This window comes from Manacus vitellinus, unplaced genomic scaffold, assembly GCF_001715985.3.
Source record: "Manacus vitellinus isolate BGI_N305 unplaced genomic scaffold, ASM171598v3 scaffold_28_pilon, whole genome shotgun sequence".
NCBI lineage: Eukaryota > Metazoa > Chordata > Aves > Passeriformes > Pipridae > Manacus > Manacus vitellinus.
In genome coordinates, this window is record NW_021940122.1 from 2,387,596 (window position 1) to 2,413,823 (window position 26,228).

The 26,228-nt window shown below is 35.5% G+C and overlaps 1 protein-coding gene across 2 annotated transcripts in view; it reads left to right on the forward strand.

Annotated features, from left to right (window-relative positions):
* ABI3BP (ABI family member 3 binding protein) overlaps positions 1-26,228 on the forward strand; it is a 142,074-nt gene that overhangs the window by 14,571 nt on the left and 101,275 nt on the right. For both annotated transcript variants that reach the window (XM_029960708.1, XM_029960709.1), the window contains exons 2-4: positions 8,669-8,848; positions 16,377-16,442; positions 17,878-18,010. In XM_029960708.1, coding sequence (XP_029816568.1) covers positions 8,669-8,848; positions 16,377-16,442; positions 17,878-18,010 — 379 coding nt within the window. The remainder of the gene's footprint in view (positions 1-8,668; positions 8,849-16,376; positions 16,443-17,877; positions 18,011-26,228) is intronic.

The following is a 26,228-nucleotide window of genomic DNA, read 5'->3' on the forward strand; positions in this document are numbered from 1 at the left end:
TTTCTATTATAATTTAAATTTCTAAAATTGCCCTAGATATGAAAAAAGTGTGGAGGGGAACTACAATTTATGCTATTTTATTTGCTCTGCGCATTCTGGTAAGGATGTTGATGCACCTAATAAAGGTGCCATATTTGAAATAAAAGTATTTTGAAGGTGTAGACAAGAAGGAATTTATTTTAAAATCTCTTGAATGCATCTTTATTCTGAGCTGGGCAAGTAGCAAAGGTAGAATTCCAAGAGGCTGTTCTTGTAGCACAAGACAACTGATGGCAAAATGTTCAACTGGCAACTCTAGGTTATTAAATGTAATTTCTGAAAAGAAGTAAATGGACCAAGTGTTTGTGTTGTGGTTGTATTGTCTGAAAAGGTTTCTTTCAGTGTCAAGAGAAGCTGTGGAGGGTTATATGAAAGTAAGATTTTTTTTTTTTAAATTTTCTATTGTGGCCTTGAATTTAGCTTGCTACAGCTTGTTCTAGTGTATTTCCCAGTGAGACTTGATTGAAATTCTGTATTTTCTGTTGGTCGACATAAGGTGGCTTCTTCTATAACACATAGGTTCTCCTCAGAGGCATCCAACTCGTACTAGACATCAGAAGTTAGATGGAATTTATGTTGTCTGGGTCTTTCTTAGGTGATGTCTTTTCTTCTCTTTCAAATTACTGCTATTTATAGGATAGGTTCTGCTTACTGCTGTCACAGCTACTCTCTCAGTTACACTGGGAGTTGAAAAGAGATGCCAACTTCACAACTTTAATAAGATGGAATCAATTACTAGTTTTTAGTTATAATAAATATCCTCCTTCATAATATGTCTTAAAATAACAAGCTTTATTAATCCAATCTATCAAGTACTATATTCAAAACAGGGAAAATCTACCATTTGTGTATTCAACAGTGTCATTTAGGTGAAAAAAATAGCATTATTTGAAATAATATTAGACATATACAGAGTGTAGGCATAATAACACTTAGAAAAAAATATTTATTTGAGGAACTTCACTTGCAAATGACAAAACCATATGCAATGCTTTTAGCTCACCCTCCCTTAATTAAGTATTCTTTGTTACCTTTTTTATATGGCACCTATTTTCATTACTGAGAGTATTAATTAATGGGAATTTTGTAGCTAAGAGAGTTTGTATTTTATTTAATCTGTGATGAGGAAGATGATCTAACATTGTCCACAGCTACCTGACCAGTGGATACAAAGAGGATACAGATTTTCTGCAGAAGTGCACAGTAATATGATAACAGGCACTGGGCACAAATTGAAAGATAGGAAATTCCAGTTAGACATTAGGAATTTTTTTTTTTTAACACAAGTATACTAAATACTGGGACAGGTTATCCCAGAGATGTTATGGAATCTATGTCCTCGGAGATGCTCAAGACTCAGTTGGTGTAGCCTTGAGCTACCTGGTCTGATGAGGTCTGCTTTGAGCAGGGGGTTGAACTAGATGACTTAAAGAAGTCCCTTCCATCCTAAATTATTCCATGATTCTGTGGCTGTCTTAGAAGTGTGCCTTGTTTATCCTACTACATAGAAACAGAACTATTTTTAAATGTTTCCCATTTTAAGCTGTATTTGGTTTTGAGCCAAACAACCAATATTTCTCCATGTTTTGAAGCCAAAATAAATATAAAAATGTAAAATAGAAGAAAATAAAAGTTACACAGTGTTAGATTATCATTGAAATCTTGCCTGGTGGTACTGTGGCACCAGATTTGGAAAAGTCAAAACACTGCTGTGAGTGATTTGAATAAGTGAGGTGGTACTTACAAATAGATGGTGTTAATATATTTTCATAAGGCACGCTTCATTTGTCTAGCACTCTGGGAGTCAGTGCTGGGTCTCGCCTTCATGCCCTCTAAAATCTTTGAAACGGTGAAAAACAAACTCAATGTAAGGCCAAAGGAATTCTGGCAAAAAAGCCAAATTTGCTGTAATACAATACAGCTGTATTCACCCTCTAGTTTTGTAGGACAGAGTTCAAGGATTGTCACTCCATGGATAAAAAAAAAATAGGGCTGTATTTGATCACAAGAGACTGTGCACACTTAAAGCGCAGCAGTCGACTGACAGTATGAGTGAAAGTAACATCTCATCCCAGTGTTGCTTTTGCTGAGCCTTCAGTGAAACAGAGTTCAAAATGTAAGATGCCAAGATGAATTTATTTCAAAATGAAAAAATTTCAAAACAAAAAATGGTTACTTTATTTAATTTGTATTTCATTCTTGAAGTTTTAAATGTGTTAACGACTAGTTAATAATCTATCAGCCAGCTGCTGACATACTTTCTCAAGCTGAAGAAAGAAACAGAGTGTTCTTCAGCTGAAGAGACTCCATTTGACAAGGCCAGGATATATTTTGGAGTTCAGGTAGAAACAAAAAAGAGCCAGTTAATTCTTGTTCTAGTCATCCCATCACCTGTGTTCTCTTGTGTTCCTTGAAACAAGAATATTAAACCACCTGACAATTTTAACTCACTTTACGTCTGTTGCTACTAACAATAACGTAACAATAGTGGGCCAGAGGACACCAAATTTCAAAGGCTTTAAGTCTTTGTTAATGAAACAAAATTCTTTTGTTCTTTTTTTCCCTTTGGGAAGCAAAGTCATGGTTTTATTTGCTTTTATAGGTTGGAAAAACCATTGTCCCCAATTACTGAACAGATACTCCTTTAATGCAACTAGCCCAATGAACTACTTCTGTGTATCTCCTTACTTTTCTCCAGTTATTAAATAGCAAAGAATTATATTCTATTCTTAGTAGATACTATTTGGCCTTCATAGCCTGCTTTGCAATGGTGATTTCTTAGGGGGATGTTAGACCTAAATCATTAGGCTTTGACTGAACTTTTGTTGTGAAAGTAGAAATTGAAAATTGGACTTCTTTGTTTGTCTTGTAGCTAGTTGGTAGGAATAAGAGATGGTAGCTTAGGAAGTCTTCCCCCTCTTCCTTTATTATTCCATGATTAATTAAAGTCGTGATAAGAGAAAAGAAGATAGTTGACGTAATCCATGGTAGATCCAAAGCTTGAACAGCAATTGTCCAGCTGTATGTTTTGCATATTAATTTCTGTAGCTGCTCTCACATTTTAAAGAAGCAAATTTCAATTAGGTAACTTAGAGTTAATTTTTTTTAAGTTTCAATATTTATTTGCTTTTGGCTCTTGTTGCCTATACATTCCAACTAATCAAACTATGGTGCTCCCAGCTGGATTCCTCAGACTAGTTGTAGCTATTTTCTTCTTTCTGAAGAGTTGTTGGTGGCTGGTTCCTTTATGATGCAGCTGATTCATCAAGCTGTCTTTAACAGTTACAGGCAAAGAGTCCTTTCCTTAGAGTGATTCTAGAACTGCCAGCAGTTTGATGCACTTAACATAGTGCTTTTACTTCAGATATGCTTTGCACAGTTTCTCCTGCTGATTTTGGCAGTCAACTAACTTTTGTTGAAGAGAACACTTGCCTATCAGTGTGGAATTTCTGCTGGCAAACACAGAGGGAAAGAGTGTTTTACAGAGGTAGCTATAGGTCCCAGAATATTCCATTTGGAGATGTCCTCAGTGTAAAAGAATTATGCTACAAATGCAAGTATTTAAGACCAGAGTTTCAATAACACATGCCAAAGGCTGATACAAATGAATGGAATTAGAAGGTATCTAGTTTATCATTCAACTCTTTCATCAAGAAGATGCGGGGGAAAAAGGTATTCTGATATCATAATATGACAAAGTTATTTTCTCAAAATCAAAGACATTCTTATCATAGTATCATAACATTCAAGTTCCTGGGACTTCCTTTGTCCATTCAGTCGTATTTAATGGATCTTTGTCTGAGTGGTGGCTAAGACAGACATATTACTCAGAAGGAGAATGCTTTTCCTGTTAGTTGTTCAAAATGCTGTGAGATCAATGCAAGTGCTGATATGTTCCTGAGAGCAGTCCCCATTTACCAAGTTAATTGATATGAAGTCCTTTATATCTGTACTGCTTCTGGCTGACCCTCTCTTGACTAGACTGGCAGTGTCTGTGCAGCACGTAGGATTGAGCTCTCCCTGCTCTAGGCTGCTTCACTTCTGTTCATACATTTCCAGAAACTGGCCAGTTATTGTTTTACCAGTTGCAAATTCATCCCTTGTTTTCGCTGATTCTGGAATCCACAGAGCCCATGAACAGGAATGTGGTTTAGTCATACGAAGTGTGGTATCTGTATTTTTGCTTTAGCACAGTTATTTTCCCTTAAAAACATGCAGCTGAATAAAAGTGAAGAAGTTTTGTCTGCCTTGCTCTTTACTGCTCTTTGGGCCAGGCCATCAAGAAGAAGGGGAGAAGAGTGCTCTTGCTGAGATGGACTGGGCCCTTTCTGCTAGGGGGACTTCTGCTGTGAGGAGGGAAGGAATAGTAAGCAAGGAGCTTACAGAAGGGGTAGAAGATAGCTAAGAAAAGCGTGGAGCAGACCCTGTAGCTAGATCTCCAAGAAGGAAAAGAAATATTATCTTCATTCTTTACTGCATGCAGGGGGAAACAGAGCGACAGAGGCTGAGGAAAAGGCTGATGTACTCAGGGCCTTCTTTGCCTTACTTTTTCATAGTTCTTGGGGTACCCAGTTCCCTAAACTGGAAGTCAGGAATGGGGAACATAATGAAGCTCCCCTAAACCAAGGGGAAATGGTTAGTGACATGTTACACCACTTAGACATGCACAAGTCTATGAGGCTGGATGGGATCTACCCAAGGGTGCTGAGGGAGCTGGCAGGGGTACTCACTGAGCCACTTTTAGTCATTTACCAGCAGTCCTGACAAACTGGGGAGATCTCAGTTGACTGGAAGTTAACATATGTGATGCCCATCTACAAGAAGGGCTGGAAGGAGAATCTGGGGAACTACAGGACTGACCTCCTGGGCAGGGGAAGGTCGTGGAGCAGATTATCTTGAGTGCCATCATGCAGCATGTACAAGATAACCAGTTTTTTTGGCCCAGTCAACAAGGGTTTGCGAAGGTGAGGTCCTGCTTGACTAACCTCATCTCCTCATCTGACTCAATTCCTGGATGAGGGAAAGGCTGTGGAAGTTGTCTACCTTCATCAAGGCCAAATGCTGTGCCCTGCACTTGAGTCATAACAATACAAAGTTGCCTGGTGGAAAAGGATCTGGGGATGCTGGTCAACAGCCTGCTGGACATGAGCTGTCCTCAGATGGCCAAGAAGGCCAATGACATCCTGGCTTGGATCATAAATTTTGTGGTCAGCAGGTCCAGTGAAGTTATCATTCCCCTGTACTCAGCACCAGTGAGGCTACACTTCAAATCCTATGTTAAGTTTTGGGCCCCTCAGTGCAAGAAAAACATAGAGATGCTGGAGTGTGTCAAGAGAAGGGCCACAAAGCTGGTGAAGGGTCTGGAGCACAAATTTCATGAGGAGAGGCTGAGCAAGCTGGAGTTGTTTAGCCTGGAAAAAAGGAGGCTCAGGGCAAACCTTTTTGCTCTCTACAACTACCAGAAAGGAGGATGTAGTGAGGCGGTGGTCTGTCTCTTCTCCCAAGTAACAAGTGATAGGACAAAGGGAAATGGACTCAAGTTGTGCCAGGGGACGTTTAAAATGAATGTTAGGAAAAATATCTTCACCAAAAGGGTTACCAGTCATTGGAATAGACTGCCCAGGGAAGGGGCTGAGTCACCATGCGTGGACGTATTAAAAGGCATATAGATATGGCACTTGGGGATCTGGTTTAGTGGCGGACTTGAAAGTGCTAGGTTTGAGTTGGACTCAATCTTAAAGGTCTTTTCCAATCCATGTGATTTTATGATTAAGTGATTTTTTCCTAACTGCTATGGGGACTCTGCAGTGTGCGTTGCCATCCAGGCCATCACTGAAAGGATCCTATACTTAAAAGTGAACTAAGGGAAAAGGACCTGCCCTGTCAAGACAGGGTGGTGAGGACAAAGATTTATTTTTTAAAATTTTCAGTTCGTCTCCTTTCATTCTGTTCTGCCTTATTCTCTGTTTTTCAAAATACATTATTCCTGTTTATTTTCCACTAGAACTGGCTCAAGTTTAAAAGTTCTCTGAGTGGTTTTGATATGCTAGCTATACAGAAAAGATCTAAAGGATCCTATCTCAAAGCTATTGCTGTTTTGGGATCCCATTTAGACTTTCTAGTTTTAGAAACCTCACTGAGAGTTCTAAGGCTTAAATCAAACCAAGACCACTCGTCACTATAATTGACTGTTTATGAATAAACCATGGTATTTATCAAATTGGAATCCAAACCAGTTGAATTCAATCTTAAATTAGAATTAGGTCTTCAAATTGATGTAAAGTATAACTGAGAGATACATAGATATAACTGTGTGTAAAAAAAAAGAGGGTTGAAACTACTGTAAATTTATAATTAAAATAGATCTTTACTTAATTTTTTTAAACACAATTTTGAGACTGATTAAGAACTTTAATACAGTAATCAAATTACCATATTTTAATCGAGTATTGTAAGTCTTACTTTGTTCTTAGATATGAATACTTGGTAGAGACCAGGAGGCCATCCTTTCTTTTAGGCTTAGATCTCCAAAGTTAGAGTTTTGCAGACTACATAAATTAAAACACATGTAACTTACTGTCAGTCAGAGGTAATAATGCTAAACTACGTTGCCACTTTTTACTAGGTGTCTTTATGAAGTTCATTAGAGGAGTTTGAAGTCTGTTAGCTTTTCTTCCTGTTTTCTGCTGTTTGGAGCTTTGTCGATATTCAGACTTGCACACCCGCAGCAGTTTTGTGTACTGAAAATAAAACAAGTTAGGATGTCATTTAGATAAGGAAGCAACTGCCACTCTTTTCCCTGTGATGGTATTGTACAGCTGAAAATGTCACAGAACTGAGTTTTCTAGAGGCCTTGCAGTCTTCTGGAACCTGGCAGAGTTGCCTTTGGAAAACTGTGATGGTTTCCTGGCTGAATGCTTTTATTTGATGAGTCTTTAGATAAAGGAAGGGAGGCACATGTTTTCCATCAGTTTTACTTGTATGCTTCTTTCTATAAAGGGAAGAGGCATAAAGTGTTTGGCTTAAGGCTTTACATTCTGTGTGCAGACAACTGCAGATGCTCAAATCACCTCCTAAATCATCTTCATGAATTGGGGATTTTGGCCTCTTGGCAACTCTAGTGATTAAAATTTCTCTAAAAATTAAAGGTAGATTGGGGTGATATATATATAGTTGTTTAGAGAAATTTTGAATATCAGTCTGCAATTACTTGAGAGAGAGAGAGTCAAAGGAAGAAAGGAAGGGAGTTGGAGGAAGGGAGGAAAGGAAGGAAGGGAAAGAAAAAAAAGAAAAAAGAAAGAGAGAAAAAGAAAGGAAAGAAAGAAAGGAAAGAAATAAAAAGAAAGAAGGAAGAGAAAGAAAGAAAGAGGGAGAAAAAAAAAGAAAGAAGGAAGGAAGGAGAAAGAAAGAAAGAGAAAGAGAGGAAGGAAGGAAGGAGAAAGAAAGAAAGAGAAAGAGAGAAAGAAGGAAGGAAGGAAGGAGAAAGAAAGAGTTAGTTTAGGATCGCTCTACCCTGTCATTCCATGATGTATCATTTATCTCATATATAACATTACTTCAGGATTTAGCTCCTGAAGTAAATGATTGTGTGCAAAGTTCTGGTTTTTTCTGATAAGTTAATTTCAGCCCTTATGATTGGACAGATGCCTCAAAATCTGTTGGGATTAAAAATCTACATTTTGAGAATGAGAAGAGAAATAATAACCCAAAGTGTACTAGTCTAGTGCTGGTGTCATAAGTTTGGGGAAAAGCCAACAATTCAACAGTTCTGGAAATATGATAGGCCTAACAGTGACAAGGGAATACTAAAATTGTACATACCGAGGAAAGAAAAGCCAATCCTGCCTCACCACACCAAGAAGAAGACGAAACACCAACTTATAGCTGAAAAAGATAGTTATTCTGTTGTGAAGTCATTCCATGTTGCTACAAGTCAAACTTTTTTAGATGGATATACAAGATGTTTCTTTACTTTATGTGCTGTGTGCTGTTCCCCTGGAAAGAATAAAATTGAATGTTTAAAACAAGTGTCTGTAATTTTGAGTAAAGCATATATGTTAGTTAGGTGTCCTGGTGTAGTTCCAAATAGAAAATTACATTTCCAGCCCAACATAACAAAAAAAAAATAAAAAAATCATAGCAGTTTTATTTGAATCTAGTTACTATTTATCCTCTACCCTAATTCTGCGGTGTGATTAACTGATTAACTTAATGTTAAAACTTCATATTTTCTTCTAAAAACAAAACAAAAGAAAAACTTGTATTTTTTCACCAATGGGTACTATAGATGGCTAATGCTACTATACTCTCTCATTTAAAGGAAAAAATACTTACATTTTTACCAGTTACTTCATGCATTTTTTTACTACTGCAATTGTAGGTATTACAGCTAATGGTAATGCTAAACTAGTAGAAAAACAGTCATGTTGGCAAACACAATTTTCCATGACTGATAGTTTACTTTTTTAAATACACTGGGTTTCCAGGAGACTTCACCTTTCAGAAATTGTTCAGGTGCTTGCTACTAGCAAATGAAACAGCCTTGTATTGTTATATTGTCATATTCCATTACTGAATATATGATTGCAGATAACACATTTTGATCTCCTCTTTTTCACTCTTTCCCCAGTGAAAAGGCAGAGTCTGAAGGTTCAGATCAATGCAACAGATGACACCGTTTGCATGAGATATCTCCGACCAAGTCAAAACACCAAACTAGAAGGTTTTGTCCTGGGTTATGGAAGCAACTTCTTTTCTAATCAGTACATTCCTTTACCTTCAGATGGAAAAAACTATGTAACAGAACTTGGTAAGGCATATTTTCTTTACATGCTTTGTGGGAACTATGCATGAATTATAGGAAGAGTGAGGATAATATGTATTTTTGGGTTTCTTAAATTTTGTTTTTATTGGGTTGTTGCTCAGGTTCCTTTGTGTTTGTTTAAGGTTGCTTTGAAGAATTTCAGGTGAAAGTAGATCCTTCAAGGAGAAAAAAAATTTTTTGTTGTTTGGAAAAGTTTGCTAATGATATTTATTTTGAGGATTCTTGTTGTACTAAGAGACTGTACTAAATTGACCACATCACAGATCAAATGGGATGGTTTGCCTAAAGCTGTAGTTGCAAAGTAGAATACAAGGGAGATATGCAAGTTTTTAACAAATAATGCAAGAAGTAGTGAAACAGTCTTGAGAACTGCGTGGTTGATTCCCTTTGACAGAAACATTTGTATCAAAATTATGTCTTTTCTGGCAGGGATCTACTCCAGTTCTACATGTTATAGAATAACCTGTAGCTTCAATGTCAGAAGTTACTGATGGAATTCCATGAGTTGTTTCATGGAAGAGATTAAACCATGTCAAGAGCATTATATTCTGTTGCCTGGAACAGGGAGAAATAATAAATAATTAAAAAATTGACATACCAGGATTTGACCTTTTGAGAAATCTGTTTAATCTCTAAGGGTTTTCCTGTTGCTTTCTCTAAGATTTTCTAGCCTGAAATGAATCTGGGTTACTCCCATCATTGTAATGCTGGTGATGTTGGTGTCAAACAAGGGGGAAATAAGGACACATAAGCACAGAAGTAATAATTGCCATCTTTTTGATGAGGTCAGTTAAGGCCATTGAAGGTGTCTACTCCAGGCTGAAAACTGCAGAATAAAATATGAAAAAAAATAAGATGCTAGACACAGAATAATTAAGTTATTAGATACTTTGATTAGATCACTGTGGCAAAGGTTGACTTTCCTTTTCATGAGTTGTTACTCCTGGAATCTCTCTGTAATTCTCTCACCAGTCCAGTGTTTGACTTCATAACCATCGCTTAAGCTGTGTCTGTCTTATCTGATTTATCCCACATGTAGCTTTTGAATCAGTTCACTAAGAATGATGTACAGGATTTTCTGTAGTATACGGATATATATATATATATACATATATATATATATATATACACATATATGTACATATATATACATATATGTATGTATTAGGCATAATAGTACCTGTGTAACTGTATTGCAGGAGTAGTGAGGATTAATATTTTTCAGGTTCTCTGAGATCTTTGGAAAGAGGAAAAAGGACTGAATGTAACATCATGAGCACTGACTATTTAATAGCAGCTCTAATACCGAATGTTTTACGAAACTGAAAACAGAAAGCTCAGAGTCACCTGGAACTTAAGGGATTTTGGTATTTCGTAACCTTAACATTAATAGCTAATACCTGGAAACTGTAGGCACCTTTCTTTAGCTCTACAGCACATCAGAGCACATGCATAGTCATTAAAGCTTATCATGAAGCACTCACAATCTTGAAACAATGAACACAGAAGATGAGATACTCCACAATGCATAAAATCTGTAAGAAAATGATAATTTGTCCTTTCGAACAAAGAGTATAGGTCTACACAGCAGAAAGAAACGCCTTAGAGACATTTCCTTGATTTAGCTCTCCATCCTTGGTTTTGTTAACGGAGCAGCATATTCTCTTTGGAATAATTGTCCTCAGTTGGAACTTGAATATGGGTGATGAAGCAAGGATTAACTTTTTTTCTTTAATAGATGACACAGTATGTATACACAATAATACATATTTCTGAAGCCCATGAGTTCCATATTTCCCACTCAGTCACTTTTGATTAAGATGAAATTTATTCTCAGGTTTTCTGCTGGGTCACACACCTCTTATGATTCTGTTAACAAGAGACTTGAAGTCAGAAGATTTATTAATTTATGAATTTGTGTGTGTATAGGTGCATATATTTTGAAAGAAATTAATAAGAACATGATATTTCCTAGGGTTTTCAAGAGAGCTATATGGCTTTGTAGAGAGTGTGACATCCACCTACATTTCATCCATTAAAATATTCAGCACCTCACTGCAATGGTTTTTACCTTAAAATATTTGTTTTTCTTTTGCCACTTATATAGTAAACAAGCCAGCAATTGTGCAACATTATCCTTGAATTAGGATCTGCCTGCAGAGGGAATGTACAAAGAGAAAAGGATTCTGTTTGGTTTCCTGAACTTTTAATGAATTGATACTGGCTGGCAACAAACTCTTGAGCAGCTTCATGCATTGGTAGATAGATTAATTTGAATCACAACTGAAGGGTAAATGATAATGATGAGGCAACATCAAAGTTTGTTTCAAAGAAGTTTGTGTTTTTATCAGGATACCAAATGTGTTTTGAGTGTACTTGATGAGCTTACATCACAGTAAACAATATTATTTTTGGTCATGGAAGCTATTCAGACAGTGTCAAGAGATATCCAAATGTAAATTCAGCTAGACTAATGAAAAGGTGAAGAGACTCATCCAAAAGTTTTGGGCTTGACTTAGACCTTTATCTAAATTTGTTCAGTCTGCCTGACTCATAAAGAAAGAGTATTTACCTGAGAAATTTGTGTTAGTTTTTTCTAGCTTGGCTATGAAGGCTACAAGGCAGTCTTCTAGAGATAGCTGATACTGTTGAAGTAACCCAAAAAATTGGGTGGAGACAGTGAAATTTTGTAAGAATGAACAGTAATTACTTAACAGAGTGGACAAAATCAATTTCTCTTTCAGTTTCTAATAACCAGCTTAGGGTTGGGCAGTGCTTTGGCTTTGGCTTTTTTAAACAAGATTTTACAGTGTAAGAGGAGAATGTACTGGTAATTCTGCTTTATAACAACCATAATAAGTGGCATGTGAATTTTGCCTATATGTATATAGGGCAAAATTCTAGTACCCCTTTGAATATATTTTAAAAAGTATAATTCAGAGATCTGTGCTAGAGCAGTCCTTAGCTGAAAGATCTTAGTGTGCAGTTTTTTGTATCTGACCAATTACCAGAAAAGTGCAAATATATTAGCTACATGCTTTCCTAGATGCCAAATCATGTGAAAATTAATTCAGCATTATGTTGCTTCCTGACAACTTCCCAAAAAAACAGATTCTCATTGTTAATGTTAGTTGATCCTAGAGGAATGGAGGATCTGGAGGAGGTCAGCAGCTGCCCATGCATCTAAACAAGTGGACTGACCAGAAGCAGGTTCATTCATGCCAGCCTCTTTGTCCCACTTCTCTGTCTTTTCCCATGCATGATACCCTGCAATGCTTTCAATACTCCCCTTTCTCCACCTTTGGCCTTTGCCTTTAACAACTTCCTGTAGTAAATCTTTAGCAATCCCTAAATACAAATTAAGGGATTGCAGCCTGAAGCTAAAAAATACTTTGTTTTGATTTCTGAACTCACTGGCCTATGAATTCTAATGATATGTTTGTCACATTTTATTTTAAAATTTATTCTGAGTTCATCAGTCAGTTCATTCTTATGTTGTTTTGCTTCCAACTGCATTTCTCTATTGGCAGAACCCTGAACTGAATAGTATGCTTGAACAAAACCAAAATTTGCTAGCATTGTGTAGTGCACATTAAATACCTGCTGCCACTGATTTGATAGCCTAGCTCACAGCACATGGAAGTAAGTGTTCTCCTATGCAAGTTTGATTTCATAAGTGGCATGTATTTTTGTGAAATTATGGTTGTCTTCATAAGCTGTTAAGGTGGATAATAAAAGCTTTTTTCTTTTAGTAATTTTATTCATTAATAAAACTGAATCTCAGTCAGTTTTTTCTTTTACAATGATTCCAAGGTGCTGGTTTGCTTTTGTGAAACTTTGCAGTCTTTGAAATATTTCTTCTGTGAGAAATTGTGGGTGTACTTGTATTCTGCATGCCTTTTGGACTGTCTGGATGAAAAGAAATCTGAGAAACTGAAGAAGTTAGGAAAACTATTTCATCTAACAGGTGACAGTTCATCAAACTGTAGTAGTCTTGATGTTTAAAAGCTAAAACAAGATGACTGAACATTTCTGTCTAATACTTTTGAGAACTGAGAGGAAAAGCTGTAAGAATATGTACTGAACACATATGCATGTCTCTACTGTGTGTGTTGAATGCTATAGATACAAATACTATTGCTTTACAATAATGATGTCTTAGGTGTGTGACTCCCCTTCTGCTTCAGAAATCATTAGGTTAGATGTATGTGCCTGCAGGAGTGCTGTGCTTTGTTTCAAACTGGCATTGCTTTATTCTACTGTGGACATTTAAACTTGAAAGAGCAGTTTTACTGATGTATTGGTGCCTCTGAACTGAATGGTCAAAACAGCCCACGTTTGGGGAATTATATCACTAAGAATTAGGCTTGGATTTGTTGGCCAGCACTTCCCTGGTACATCCAGGCATTTTCCTGTAGTCCTTTGTGGCTGAAGAATTGAAGGTGGTCACTTTTTGGACATTATTTCTGATCTGAAAGGAGCTCTTAGCCAAGATGTTTGTCATTCTAGCTTTAATAAAGGGGCCAGAGAATAATAGGTTCAAACAAGTAAACTTAATAAGTTAGTCTTATAGTAGCAGCCTTCTAAGAATGTGTTAGGAATCAAGGAGCCGCTAAGATTTTCATAGCAAATTTGGAAATGTATTTCAAGCTGAACTTGTTAAAGTTTTCATTGTTCTGTAGGGATCCTTCATTTGTGAGGCTCTGGATGAGAGACAGACAGCTCTGTATCTTGCATCTGTGTCATATATGTCTCTGTTGTATACTGCTTAATGTTGAGATGATTTCTGGAGGCAGATGCTGGATTTGTGCATTTGTGTCCAGATATTTCAACATTAATCTTAATTATGTAACTATCCTTATCTTACTAAATACAGTTCAAAAAAAATAAGAAATATTCAGTTGCAAACAGGATTGTCTTTACTCTGTGATGCGATTTGCTTTTACTTGAGGTTATCATTTCATTTTTAAAATGTACTTTTCTTTTTAAATATATATCAGTGTAAACAGTTGGTATATTCTCTGAATCATGACATACAGTCAGCCATATTTTTATGACTGACAATCACCTTTTGCTACCTAACTCTTATTTCAGCAATTTATCTCTTAAGCATTAAGATGAACTAGTACAAACCAGCTTATGATTTTATTTAGGTTTTGGTATTTCACAGCATTTTCTTTTTCTTTTCATGTCTTGCTCACTTCTCCCCAGGATCTGTAGAGCGAATTATGTGTATACAGACATCATAAAAGAACACAGATTATTATAAAATATTTCTTGCAGCTTGATAGAGTTTAATACATGGATGAGGCAATGTTTTAAGGCCAATGTTTTAAGTCATAGTAGCATCAGATGATTTCCGAGTTGTGATGATAACTGACATATATTTCTCAGCAAGAGGACTGAAACAGTGTGAAACCTCTGAAGTTATTAAAAGAAATGTTAAATTGCAGTGGAAGACTAAGAAAGAACTCCCATTTCTAAACCTGAATCAGGGCTCATTACATGATATTAAAGAAGGTGTCTGCATTTCTTGATTTCAGATGCCTTGGATATAGAACATATATTTACCTAGAATAAAAGCACTTCAAGGCATGTGTTCTCCAGTCCATGCATAATGGTTTAATACTGTGCATCAAAGCAATGAATTTAACTTAAACTATAGTTGCTGTACTCTTAGCATCTATCTGGCAATGTGTGTGGTTCTGCTCAGGAATCATTGAATCATATTTCTAAATGAAGAGATACTTTTAGTTAAGTTCAGAAGAGAGATTTACTGTTGCATTCCAGTTATTGAATGTACTCGTTTAATAATTTCAAATTCTGATTTCAGTTATTGTGATCACAATATTGTCTTAAATTCAGTGGTTCTAAACTGGACAAGTGGTACTTTTGAAACCTGCCTGTTCTATAGCAGCACTCTCTCAACATCTAGTCTTAGTCCATTTTCCTAAATACTTCCTTTTATAGATGGTATTACAGTCAGAAGAGCCATTTGTCTACGAAATAGGGATATGTTTTATTTTTTATCAAGACAACGTTTGTTAAATCCACCAAAAAAAAAAAGAAAAAGCTTAATGAGCAGCACATAACAAAAAATATTTCCACAGAGAGTACTTTGTTACAGAACAAAAACACCTGTTAGAACTAATGATTCCCAAAAAATTCCAGGTTTTGTATCTTTGAGATGTACAGAAAGACATTTTCTGTCTTTGTTTATTACCACATTTTGTTTAGCAGTTAATCTATATCAATGTTGCTACACAGGTCATATCAGATTTCAGCCAGAATTAATTTTTCCAGTTATGGAGCAGAGCAAAACTAACTGTTCCAAACCGTTTGGATAACTTTCTTTCACAATTTTTGGAAATTTTGCTGAAAAAACTGTAATTTTTTACAGCTTTGAAGACCGACTTTGTAGTTCACAAGCTTTCAAGGTGATGCTTGAAACTAATTTTGTTGAATACTTATGAGAGTCATAACAGCGTCACAAGTGGTCATGGATGCACAGGAGGAAACTGGGATTAAAGTGCAGAGAAATCAAAATATTTTAAAATGTCACTTATTTCAAGTTTTAGGTCTCAATACAAAAAGTATCCATATGATTACACAGATTCCAGAACATTTTTCTGTAGATGAAGATGTATTTGTACTTTGGCTATGCACTTTTTTTGACTAATTCTTTTGTCCACACTGCCTGGAGCAGCTGTTTTCAATGCTCATCTTAGTTACTGGGTGTGGTTGAAACCATTAAAAAATGGTAATTAAACAACTAAAATTCACCCATAGTATGGGCTTCCAGTGATTTAGATGCATAGAATCAGTGAAGTTAAGTTAGAGTGTTTTTACCCACATAGGCTTTTCAGTAGCGCAGAAAGCTTCTGGTTTTTTCAGTACTACTTTTCTCTCTCTTTACAGAAATCTGGGTGTAAGAGAAAATTGAATGATTTCTTAGTGGTTCTGTTTAATTGGTAGAATTCAAGCAGTCGGTTACACTGAAATATGCAGGAGATTCAGTCTGTCATGTATAGATACAGATCTAGATAAATGTATCTAAAGTAGAATAAGAATTTTATATAGATCAATGCTTTTTTTATAGAAAGTATAGCGAATATAATTTTGATTGGTGTATGGTGAGCCAAATTCTGCCCATGGATATCTCGCTGGAAGCTCCTATAAGGACTTCTCTCATGTTACAGTTCGATGAGAATAGAGCTTGGCTTTAAGTAGTTAAGAAGTGCAGAAATCTCTGACATCTGATTTTAAGAGTAAGGGAAAATCTTATTTCTGAAGAGTAATCTCCCAAATTAAATTCACCATCTCAAAATTGTTTTAATCAAATCATTTATTATTTTAAACTTCATAGATCTTAACGAAAACATGCCTAAAGATCACAAAGTTTGGATAATTCACTGAATATTTGACTTTTTCTTGTTAATTATAGGTTAATATATTAATCCCTGTTTCAAATAAATAGTACATCTGTACTAATTGCATTTGTCTTCATTTACAGATGCAGAGCCACGGTATTTGGTTTCAGTAAGACCAGCACGTGTTTCAAACAAGAAATCTTGTTCAGGTATTTTAACATTACTGCATCTTTTTCTTGAAGTATTTGAAAGAAGACAGGATCTTTTATGTAACTTCAATATGGAGACGACTCTCAGGATCACTGGACTGTTGCAAAAAATAAACTGATGCCCCATCCCTGGAAACACTTGAGGTCAGGCTGTGAGAAATCTGATCCAGTTGTAGATGTCCCTGCTCATTGCAGGGGGCTTGGACTTTTAAAAGGACCTTTTCAAAAGGGCCTTTAAAGGTCACTTCCAACCCAAACTATTCTCAGATCTTTATATGATTGTTTTTCTAGTTCCTGCTAACTGCTTGGGATTAATTTCTACTTGGTTTTGTGCAGACATGAAATAGTATGTCTGGAAAGATTTTGGAAAGTAATTTACCTTTCAGATGCAACATACATATATATATCAAAACCCACAAAAACAAAAAATGCCCAGTGCACTATTTGGTCATAATTAATTTTTGTATCTACAGTCTACCCTCATAACAGGATTGAAAAGGCATGAGAAGAAAGTTAATTGGGTCTGTTTCACAACAGTGAGAAATAGCACCGTTAGATCAGTGGCTTACAAACTTTCAGGGAATGTGTTGTCACCTGTACATTTTGAGGAGGTACAGATCCTTTAGACTTTTGAAGTATGTAATGTGATGCAAATAATATATCAATTTCCCTTAATTAATCATCTTCCAAACACCAGAGGTTCTCCTTAGGTTTATAGCAGTCTATAAACCACGGGTTTAGAATAGTTTGTCTCGATCATTTGTTCATTTCCACCTTTTAGCTTTTAAACTTTCTTTAAATAAAGTCCGTCCTCTACACAAGAGTTGTGCTCCTTCATTCAGAGCAAAGCTAAAGTGAAGGATCATGCAAAAGCTGTACATTTTCAATATAGTAGATAGTTAAAAGACAAAAATTCCCCAGATGCAGATGCTGACTCTGATTTTACCTACAGTTAAAGGCAGAAGAACTTTCATAGGTTTTATATTACTCTTCATGAAGAACACTGCAGAAAGTATCAATTATCTATGGACCTATTTGCAGTGTTAGTAAGAAATCTACCCAGAAGTTACTATTTCTGTCACATCCAAAGAGAGACTTCCTGATATCCTGAACTCTGTGTCATACCTTCTGTGATATGGGACAAGACAGCCAGAGCCTTGAATTTAATCTATGTGTAGCTTATTCTTGTACTAAGCATACCCAAATCACCAATTGCTCATATTCAAAAACTAGATTTAACTGGAATATTAGACCGAAAAAAGAGATCAGACACTATCTCTGCCCATTTTGTAAATCATACATTAGAAATGATGACTGTGGAAAAAAAAAGAACTGTTGCACCTTTCCCTTCAAGCTTAGAAGTGAAGCAGGCCTTCATTTACCTTACTATTCAACTGCAGGAGAGAGAAGCTAACTTTATATATTTTGTATGTAGGTCGGACCAAGACACAAAAGCCTCTGCAGCTGGTAGTTGGCACCCTCACCCCAACCTCTGTGTTTCTCTCTTGGGGCATCCTAGTCAACCCTCAACATGACTGGACAGCAACAAGTAACTGTGCTAGTGACAGGTAACGTAACGGAAAAACCTTCTTTTTTTATTACTCTCTTGATTTAACTCAGCATAGCTCTCTGCTGTGCCTAAAATAAATTTTAATTGGAAACAAAAATGTTGGGAACAATAGTTCTGAATGTAAAGTAAGTTTTCTCACTTAGTCATTTGATACTTTGAAAGTCTTTATTTGTCTTAAGTGAAAATTTAGTCAGAAATCTACATGCCGAAGTAAAAATCTTGCTATTTCACAGTACATCCTTTGTTCTTAAACCAATTGCCTTGACTCTACCTTCAGTTATATCTTAACCAATTGAAAGAAACTTTGTTAAATCACAGGAAAAATTTTTTTAAAGTTGACTGAATAAAAGTAAAAGAATTCTTTTGTTGTGCTGTGATAGGGGAATGATGCCTTGTTTTAATGGTGTTTGATTTTTGTTTCCTATATCTGATCTTATCACTGAAACAACTTTCCTGATCTTGATATAATACAGCTTTCATTAATTTTCTGTTGTAAGTAAAATAAGATCTCATCTACTGTAACATATTTGGTGTGCTGCAGTTATTTAATGGGTGTTACAGTAGGTGGAGAGCTCATGAAGACTCACCAAGTAGCAGTTTCAAGAGAAGTCTTAGTACTTGGGAGCTTCTCATTAAAGTGTACTCGTACATTTTAGGCAACTCTTGGCAGATTAATAAAATTCATCTTTGCAATTATTTAAATTGTTAATACAGATGTTTTCCCTGGGGCTCTCAAACCATGACAGTCATTTTGGTGTTCTCTTTGTATTCTTCCTTTCATGACAGAAGAATTTTTTTTGCCTCCATTTACATTGTGTGAAGCTCCATTTGACTCAGCAGTGTTTTGTAAAACCATGCATTTGTTAAACCATGTAAAACCATGCATTTTTTTCATTATTCAAAACATTTTTTTCCCTGTCTAATATTTGTCTAGGTACTGTCTAATTTAGACTTGAATCTTTGGTGTTCGTAATAGAACTCCCATTGATGCCATTAGACTGAATGTCAAACATACATTATGTCAAAAAAAAAACATCCCATGTTACCAATATGACCTTTTTCTTAACTCTCAAAAGTTTTGGACTAAACCTTTTCAACCTTCAAAAATTTCTCCTGAACAAATTCGGATCTTCCTCACCAGTCAGAATTTCAAACACTTTTGAAGAAAACAATGTTAATGTTTATTAGGAAATTTCCAAAAATGTAATTTGATTGGACTTTTTTTTCAGTAGAAGTAAAAGTTGGTTCAGGCTTAAATTTTGCTCTTTCAATTCAAGAAAGAAATATTTTCCTCCCGTGAGCAGTCAAAGAAATGAGCTGGAGGAGCCTTTAAAGTGTTCTGTACACATAAAGACTTTAGCACCAATTTTACCAGGGAACGTATCTTCTTTACGTGCTGTGTCAGCACCAAAGTTACAACCCCCATTGTGCAGTGGGAAGGAAGAACACTTAGAAGAAGCCTATATCCTGTACTAATCCACCTGGAAATTCAAGGCATATGGTCTCCACCACAACGCCTTCATCAGCTTTGGGTTTTCTCCTCAGTAGCTGAATTTTCTTGTTGGACATTCATTGACTCAAAGTTTGAACAAATTCTTTAACACAGTATGGGATGTTTTTCAGTTAGCCCAGTGTGCTACTGGTGTCCTGTTATGTTTAGAATACATTCTGTATGTTTGCTACTATAGTATAAGACAGCTGTTTTTGTTGTGTCTTTGTGCCAAGTCATGGTATGCTGTTTTTAGTTAAGTGTTGTTTAATTTGGTCAAATGATTCCCCTCAGAAAATACTTTTAATGTGCCCTTCATTTTGTTGAATATTGTCAGACTGTATAAAAGTACTGTTTCTCTATTTCCCTTTTGTTTGCATAAAATGACTTGCCTATAAGAGTCGTATCATTCATTTTGTTTGAATATCTCCCTCTATTTCAGCTCTAAAGATTCCCTGACCCTCGGGAGTAGCTAGTTTAAAAACACAGAAATCTAGCTACAAACAATCATGTCAAAGTATGGGTATATACCTATTTTGCAATCAAACAGACTAATAAATTTAATGAAGAAAAAAAGTCACTTAAGTGGTGCTCTTATTTTGTTTACCTTTACTGGACCAAACTGCTTGTGAATTTATATAGATGATGTTAACAGTTTTCTATGTGACCATGGTGTGTATATCTGTAATTTCAAGAGAGATTAGATCCATATATATTTCTAGTCAGTGTATAGAAGAAAAACTATTAATTTAGGATATTAATTTGAATGGCAGTTGATAATGTATGATAAGAAAAAATAGGAAGTAGCCCACTCTTAGCAAGTTAGCATTGTGTTAAAAGTACAAGACTTAAAAAGCAGTTAATGAATTCATCAACATTTCTATTGCAGGGGAATTCTACTCACTTACTTGATACTTTTTCAGCTGGTGTGTTCTCCTTACTGTGACATGTTGCTGTGTACTGTTAATCATTCTCAAAATTGCCGTTAGTGACTAACCTCTGATCTTTGACATTGGCATTACGTGGCAGTTAGGACCTCCTAACTCAATTCTGTCAGTAAATATCCCACCATGTTTTAGATTTGTAACTCTGTATGTCTTGAAATGGAATCGCTGTTCTTGGCCTCAGATTTTACCACCCCTGGGTGGACATTAGGCTTTTGTACAAATGTTGCATAATGTAAGTTATTTGAACATGTTGCTGACTCAGAAGATGAAAACCACATGGAACAGCACAGATCTGCTAGCCAAGATTTTCTCTGGTGCGAATCTGATCTCAGTGGGATATTCCTTAGAAGATCTGGTTTTGTAAGCAAATGAGTTTTGAATTAGAAGTGCCATGCTCTAAAAGAGCATTGGTATCTTTTACTGCTTCAGTGAAATTTTTGCTTGCTTCTTGAAGGCACATAGTGGTCTTCTGAATCTACAAAGTACTTTTTAAGAAACTCCAGTGAAGAAAAAGTTCTTGTGACATTTTTCAACAAACCATTCTTTGCTTTCTTAACTCTCTAGAGATTAAGGACATAAACCAATAGAATGCTGTGTATTTCCTTCAAGATAACCCCAAATGCTAATTTCTTGTTGAAGCAAAGGTATTCGCTGCCATTTTTGTGGACCAAAACTCTTTGAAAGGTCAAATTTTGAAGCCTCATTGAAGTGACATTTATCTCTGATCAGAACCTTATGAAGTGACTACTATCTCTGATCAGAGCCTTAACACTAGAACAAAATCCAAAACCAAATAAAAAGACCTAAACCAAAAAACTCAAGTGATTATTTCTATGTAACTGATGAAACCTACATGACACCAGAAAGATTCCACTACGTGGAGTTAGCTTCTCAACATCCTCCTTTTTCTTGCACCAGTGTGGGACAGTTGGCGAGGGAGGATGGGAAAGTCATGATAACCTACTGGACAGCCACGTTCAGTTCCTCTTTTTATTGTTTCCAAGAGAGCAGAGACTTGTTTTCTCCCTGCCTCTCTATGTGCAAACAAACATTAGTGGACAGAGCTGCTATAGAGCTGGGACTGTCTTTACTGCCCATTTAGGTCTGAAAAAGAGAGACTACTCTATAGATTTTTCTTTTTTTTTGCATTTGCTTTGATTAGAACAACTCTGAAGATCCCAAAATGAAGCTGGGGTCAAAAAATATGGACTTTAACTTTCAGTTCTTTAGGAGGGAAAGTCAGGGGAAGGAATAGAAAATGTTATTTTTCATGTTAGACAAACACAGGGTGTGTAGATACAGTAAAATATAGTATTCTATTGAGTGGATTGTATAGAAAAACAAACATGCTTTCAGACACATGCGAAATAGAAACTTAAAACCTGAAAGTATTTTTTTAAGTTAAAAACTTTGACAAATTCTGACTGACATTGTTTAAACTTGTTTGCCCGTGATTTAAATATCCTAATGTTGTACTTACAAGTGGTGCATATTTTGTGTTTTATTTAGTTTGTATCTGATGCTTAAAAAAAAAAGGAAGACAGTGAGCGAAAAACAGAGAAAAATCCGTATTCAGTCTATGTAGTATACATTGTACAGTACATAGTGGGGTTTTTAAAACCCTAAATTCAGAAATATATGTGCCTGTTCCTATCTACAAGCCTCTCACTATGCAGCTGCCAACTTAATCATACTTTGTGTTGTACAAAATGTATTTCAAACTTAGAAGAATTTCTTAAGGAAAACATACAGCAGCAAATGCACTTCTTGAGTTTCAGATGCTTTTCAGCTACTGCTGTGGGAGCATATGCTAAAGGCTTGTCTAAACATGGAATGATTTGTTACTCTTCAGCCTCTCATTCTTCAGAGCTCTCACTCTTCAATTTCTTTCAGTCATTCTACTAAAAAAATTACATGAAGAAAATGCATGTTAGCGATCATGTAAAACTGAAAACTAAATTAGAAAATGCTTTGCAAACTTAACTGTAATTCTTTCCATCTTTTTATATATGTCTGTCTGTTACTTTAAAGTAAACTTGGCAATAAAAAGGGAAATAATATAATCAAAATAATATAATCAACTCCGTGTGCCAATTTGTGAAACACTCTCTATCTGAAAAATCAAAGTTCAAACCATTTCTTTTATTACTTTCTAGCCCTAAATGGATTCTGTGCTTCTAATGAAGTGTAACAATAAACAAATAAATAAATATATTTTATTATTAATCTTCTTTTAAAAAGTCTGATTACATTCCTATGCACGAAAATGAAATGAGTCTTACAATTTTTGTCACTGGTAACATGAAATGACAGAGCCAGAATGTTCTTATATCTCCAAGGCTTAATTGTTTGTTTAGTGTTACGTTTGACTAAAATAGTCATGATTAAATTGTTTGGAGTTGGGATCTGGTTCCAAATAAACCCATGATATTTATACAAACTGACCTACTCTGGAAATCTCATAAAACCATCTGCCTTATAAGATTTCCAGTATCTAATTTTTTGTGCCTGAATACTTAACTATGTGAGCATTTTCTGGGAATTTGACTGAAAAGAGATTTGGTGAAAAATTGGAAAAATAGCACTGGAACTCTCGGTGAGACAGAGTCATTCATAGTAATAGTGATACAAAAAATAATGTTTTGCCTATCCATCTTAGAATTTTACTTCTTTTAGCAGCAAACAAGATCTGCTTAATTTCAAAAGCAAAAATTCTCTGTGCTGCTTCTTTAAAATGCTCATTGTATTTTGATTTCTAGTGTAATCAAGAGGCTATCTCTAAGCAGAGCACTGCCTTGCATTGTAGAGTTTAAAAAAACTAACTATGTAAATTGAACATAGAAGAGAAACATCCTTCTGTGTTGGGCTGAGAGTCTTGTATCAGCTTTGCCGACAGAGTAATCACTACAGTGGTTGGCTTACGGAGTATTATTGTAATTTGTATTTAAATAACAAAATTGGTCTTATTTTATTTCTGCCATCACATTTTGTGTCCATCTTATAGGGAAGTAAGAAAAGTCAGAATATTGTAAAAGATATAGCTTGTTAATGTAGGCGAAGTTTGAAGAAGGCAGACATTAAACATACGATGTTGCTGCACAAACACATATCGAGAGAGGCAGTCTTGGCAAATGTAGCCTCTTTATTCCTTTACTGTAGTGGGTTCAATTTCTTGTTTTGGGTCATTTGGTTTTGTGGTTGTTGTTGTTTCTTGGGGTTTTTTTTCGTCATTATTGCATGAATTAACTATTCTGAGTGGAACAGTATCACTCACCTTTTAAGTTGCTGAATCTTATTGTGCTTTCAGTTGTCTGGTAAAAACAGAGGTAAAATTTCTCTACAGTCCCCAGGGTAGCTTGATGGGAGGTATCCTTTAATAAGTGAAGCATTGCCTGTTAGGGGGAGAGGCATAGGTACTAATTTTTATGGAGCTTAACGAAAGAGCTCTAATGTTTCATAGAGTGCTAGCTGGAAAAGAAATGAACTCTGCGATCTTTTGATTAGCATTTGTTGTAAATAGAAAGAGTTATTCAACAAACATTGTTCTGATAAAATGTACCCTTTTCAAATCCCTCACCATATACCAAAACAAATAAAGAATCAACAGTAAATATTAAATTATGATTGTTAGGTCTTTGTACCTGCTGAGAATCCAGAATAAAATAAATTCTTACCACTTGTGACTGAGTGCACCACCTCCCAGCTGAAACATCTAACTAGTATTCACAATTGTGAATAGCATTCCTAGGACTGTTCCAAAGTTACTTTGATATTAGCTGTTATTGATGTTGACTGTTACTTTGATATTAGCTTTAGGGCCCTGCAGTATGCAATCAGTTTTTCATATTCTTACCTTACAGAGATAATGGGAAGTGTTCTGTCTGAGAAACATGTACTATACTCTCCCTTCCGTGTGACAGTGACTCTGCTCTATTTCAGCCTGCCTTCTGTCGTAATGGGGGGGATCTATGGAGATGTCTCACTAAGTGTTTGCAGTTCAGGAGAAAGTTTTGCAGCTTCTGACACACACAGCAGGCCAGCTGCACACCTGTTGTGCATGTATGTCACTGCCACAAGGGGATAAATACGTGAGAGTGATGACTGGATGTCATTGATTTCTCATGTCTTCAGTTATATGTGTTGAGTGTCTGACAGTGCATTTTTTTATGAAATGAAGGTCTGAAAAAGGGAGAAATTAAAATTATAACAAAATTCAATTGGTAAAATGTTCTCAGTCAGGCATTGAAACTGCATTTTATTCAGCTGTTTGTTGCTCTGGTTTAACAATAAATTGTTGTTCTTTTATGACAAAGCTTGGCATTTCTGGATTTGTACTCCATAAACAAATGATTGCATTTCCCCAAAAGTGCATGTTGTATACAATTTGGATATTTTTGATAGTCAAACGATCGTGACTTGCAAATTGTTAAATGGAACTTCATTTTTGTTGCTTTTTATTGAAATGGTTGAGGAAATTCTGTCATCGCAGTCAGTGTTTTTAGTATGCACTATGGCAAGTTTTCACTGAAATAATTATATGCTTGATGAAGTTTTTGCAGGCTTGGAAATCTTGGAGTTGAGAGACAATTTCTTCTGTGCTATATGTTTCTCTTTCTAATGGCATAGTTTGTCATAACTGTGAAAATCTTGTCAGTTTTTTTAGTAGTTTTGAATTTTAGTGAAAGATTTTTTCTTGTTGTGCAAGTGTTATTGGTATTTTAATTCATGCTAGGGTGAAGGAATTTGCAGGTATGGAGACAGCAATCAAAAATAGAACATTTTTTTCCTTAGAAGCAAGTGGGAACAGCCACTTAAAATCCTATTCATTGTGAACAAGTTTTTAATGGGTTTTTTGTCGTTTCTGATGCAGGTATTCATTTAGACTGTTCAATAACTGAAATGAATCAGTATACTCTTTTTTTCCCATCACATAAAATCACTTTATTTCTATCCCACTGAACTAAAACAGGTAGGAAAATGTACAGATGAAGAAGAAAACAAATGAAAATTCTTCTTTCCAACACAGTGGGAAGAAGGTGGCTATTTCCACTTGAGATTAACATTTTGGTCATAGATCTATCTATACTTATTCCAAATTCCTTACCAAAAAAGTGTACAGGATCCAACAAGATGCATTTATATTGAAGACTGGATTTGCTTATTACTGCTGTATCCTTTGCCTTTGACAGGGAGTTCAAGCAAGCTTTTCCTATCTGTTAATGTCTGAGTGACCACTCATGAATGGATTAAGAGGATAAAGGAGAAGAAATTTTCCTTATTTTAATGTTGCCAATAGTTTCTTGTTAAAAATGTTCTTTACCAGCTTAACTGATAAGTAGATCTATTGTTTGAAATTTGCATAGATCACAGCCCACAGAAGTAAGGAGCAGATTATTCCTTCGTAGGAATTCATAAGAGAGAGGATATTCACTACTTCTATTTTTTTTGTCTTTTTTTTCCTTTCCTTTTGAACTTTTTAGATTATACTATTCTTGCTTTGAACACAAAGTAGTACAGCTAATGAAGAGTTACATGAGCCAACATAAATACTGGTTCTGTAACTTGGCGAAGTACCTGAATGAACTGAATTGTAGCAACTAAAACACGAGAATCTATATTTTTGGTGCCAAGAAAAAAAATTGATAGTTATAAGATAAAATATATAAACAGAGTGAATCATTGTGTATGCAAATATTTTCCATACTTGCCTTGTCTTATGTTGTGTTTTAATAATGAAATAGGAATTTCCTTGTATTCAACATGTTTCACATGTACTGTAT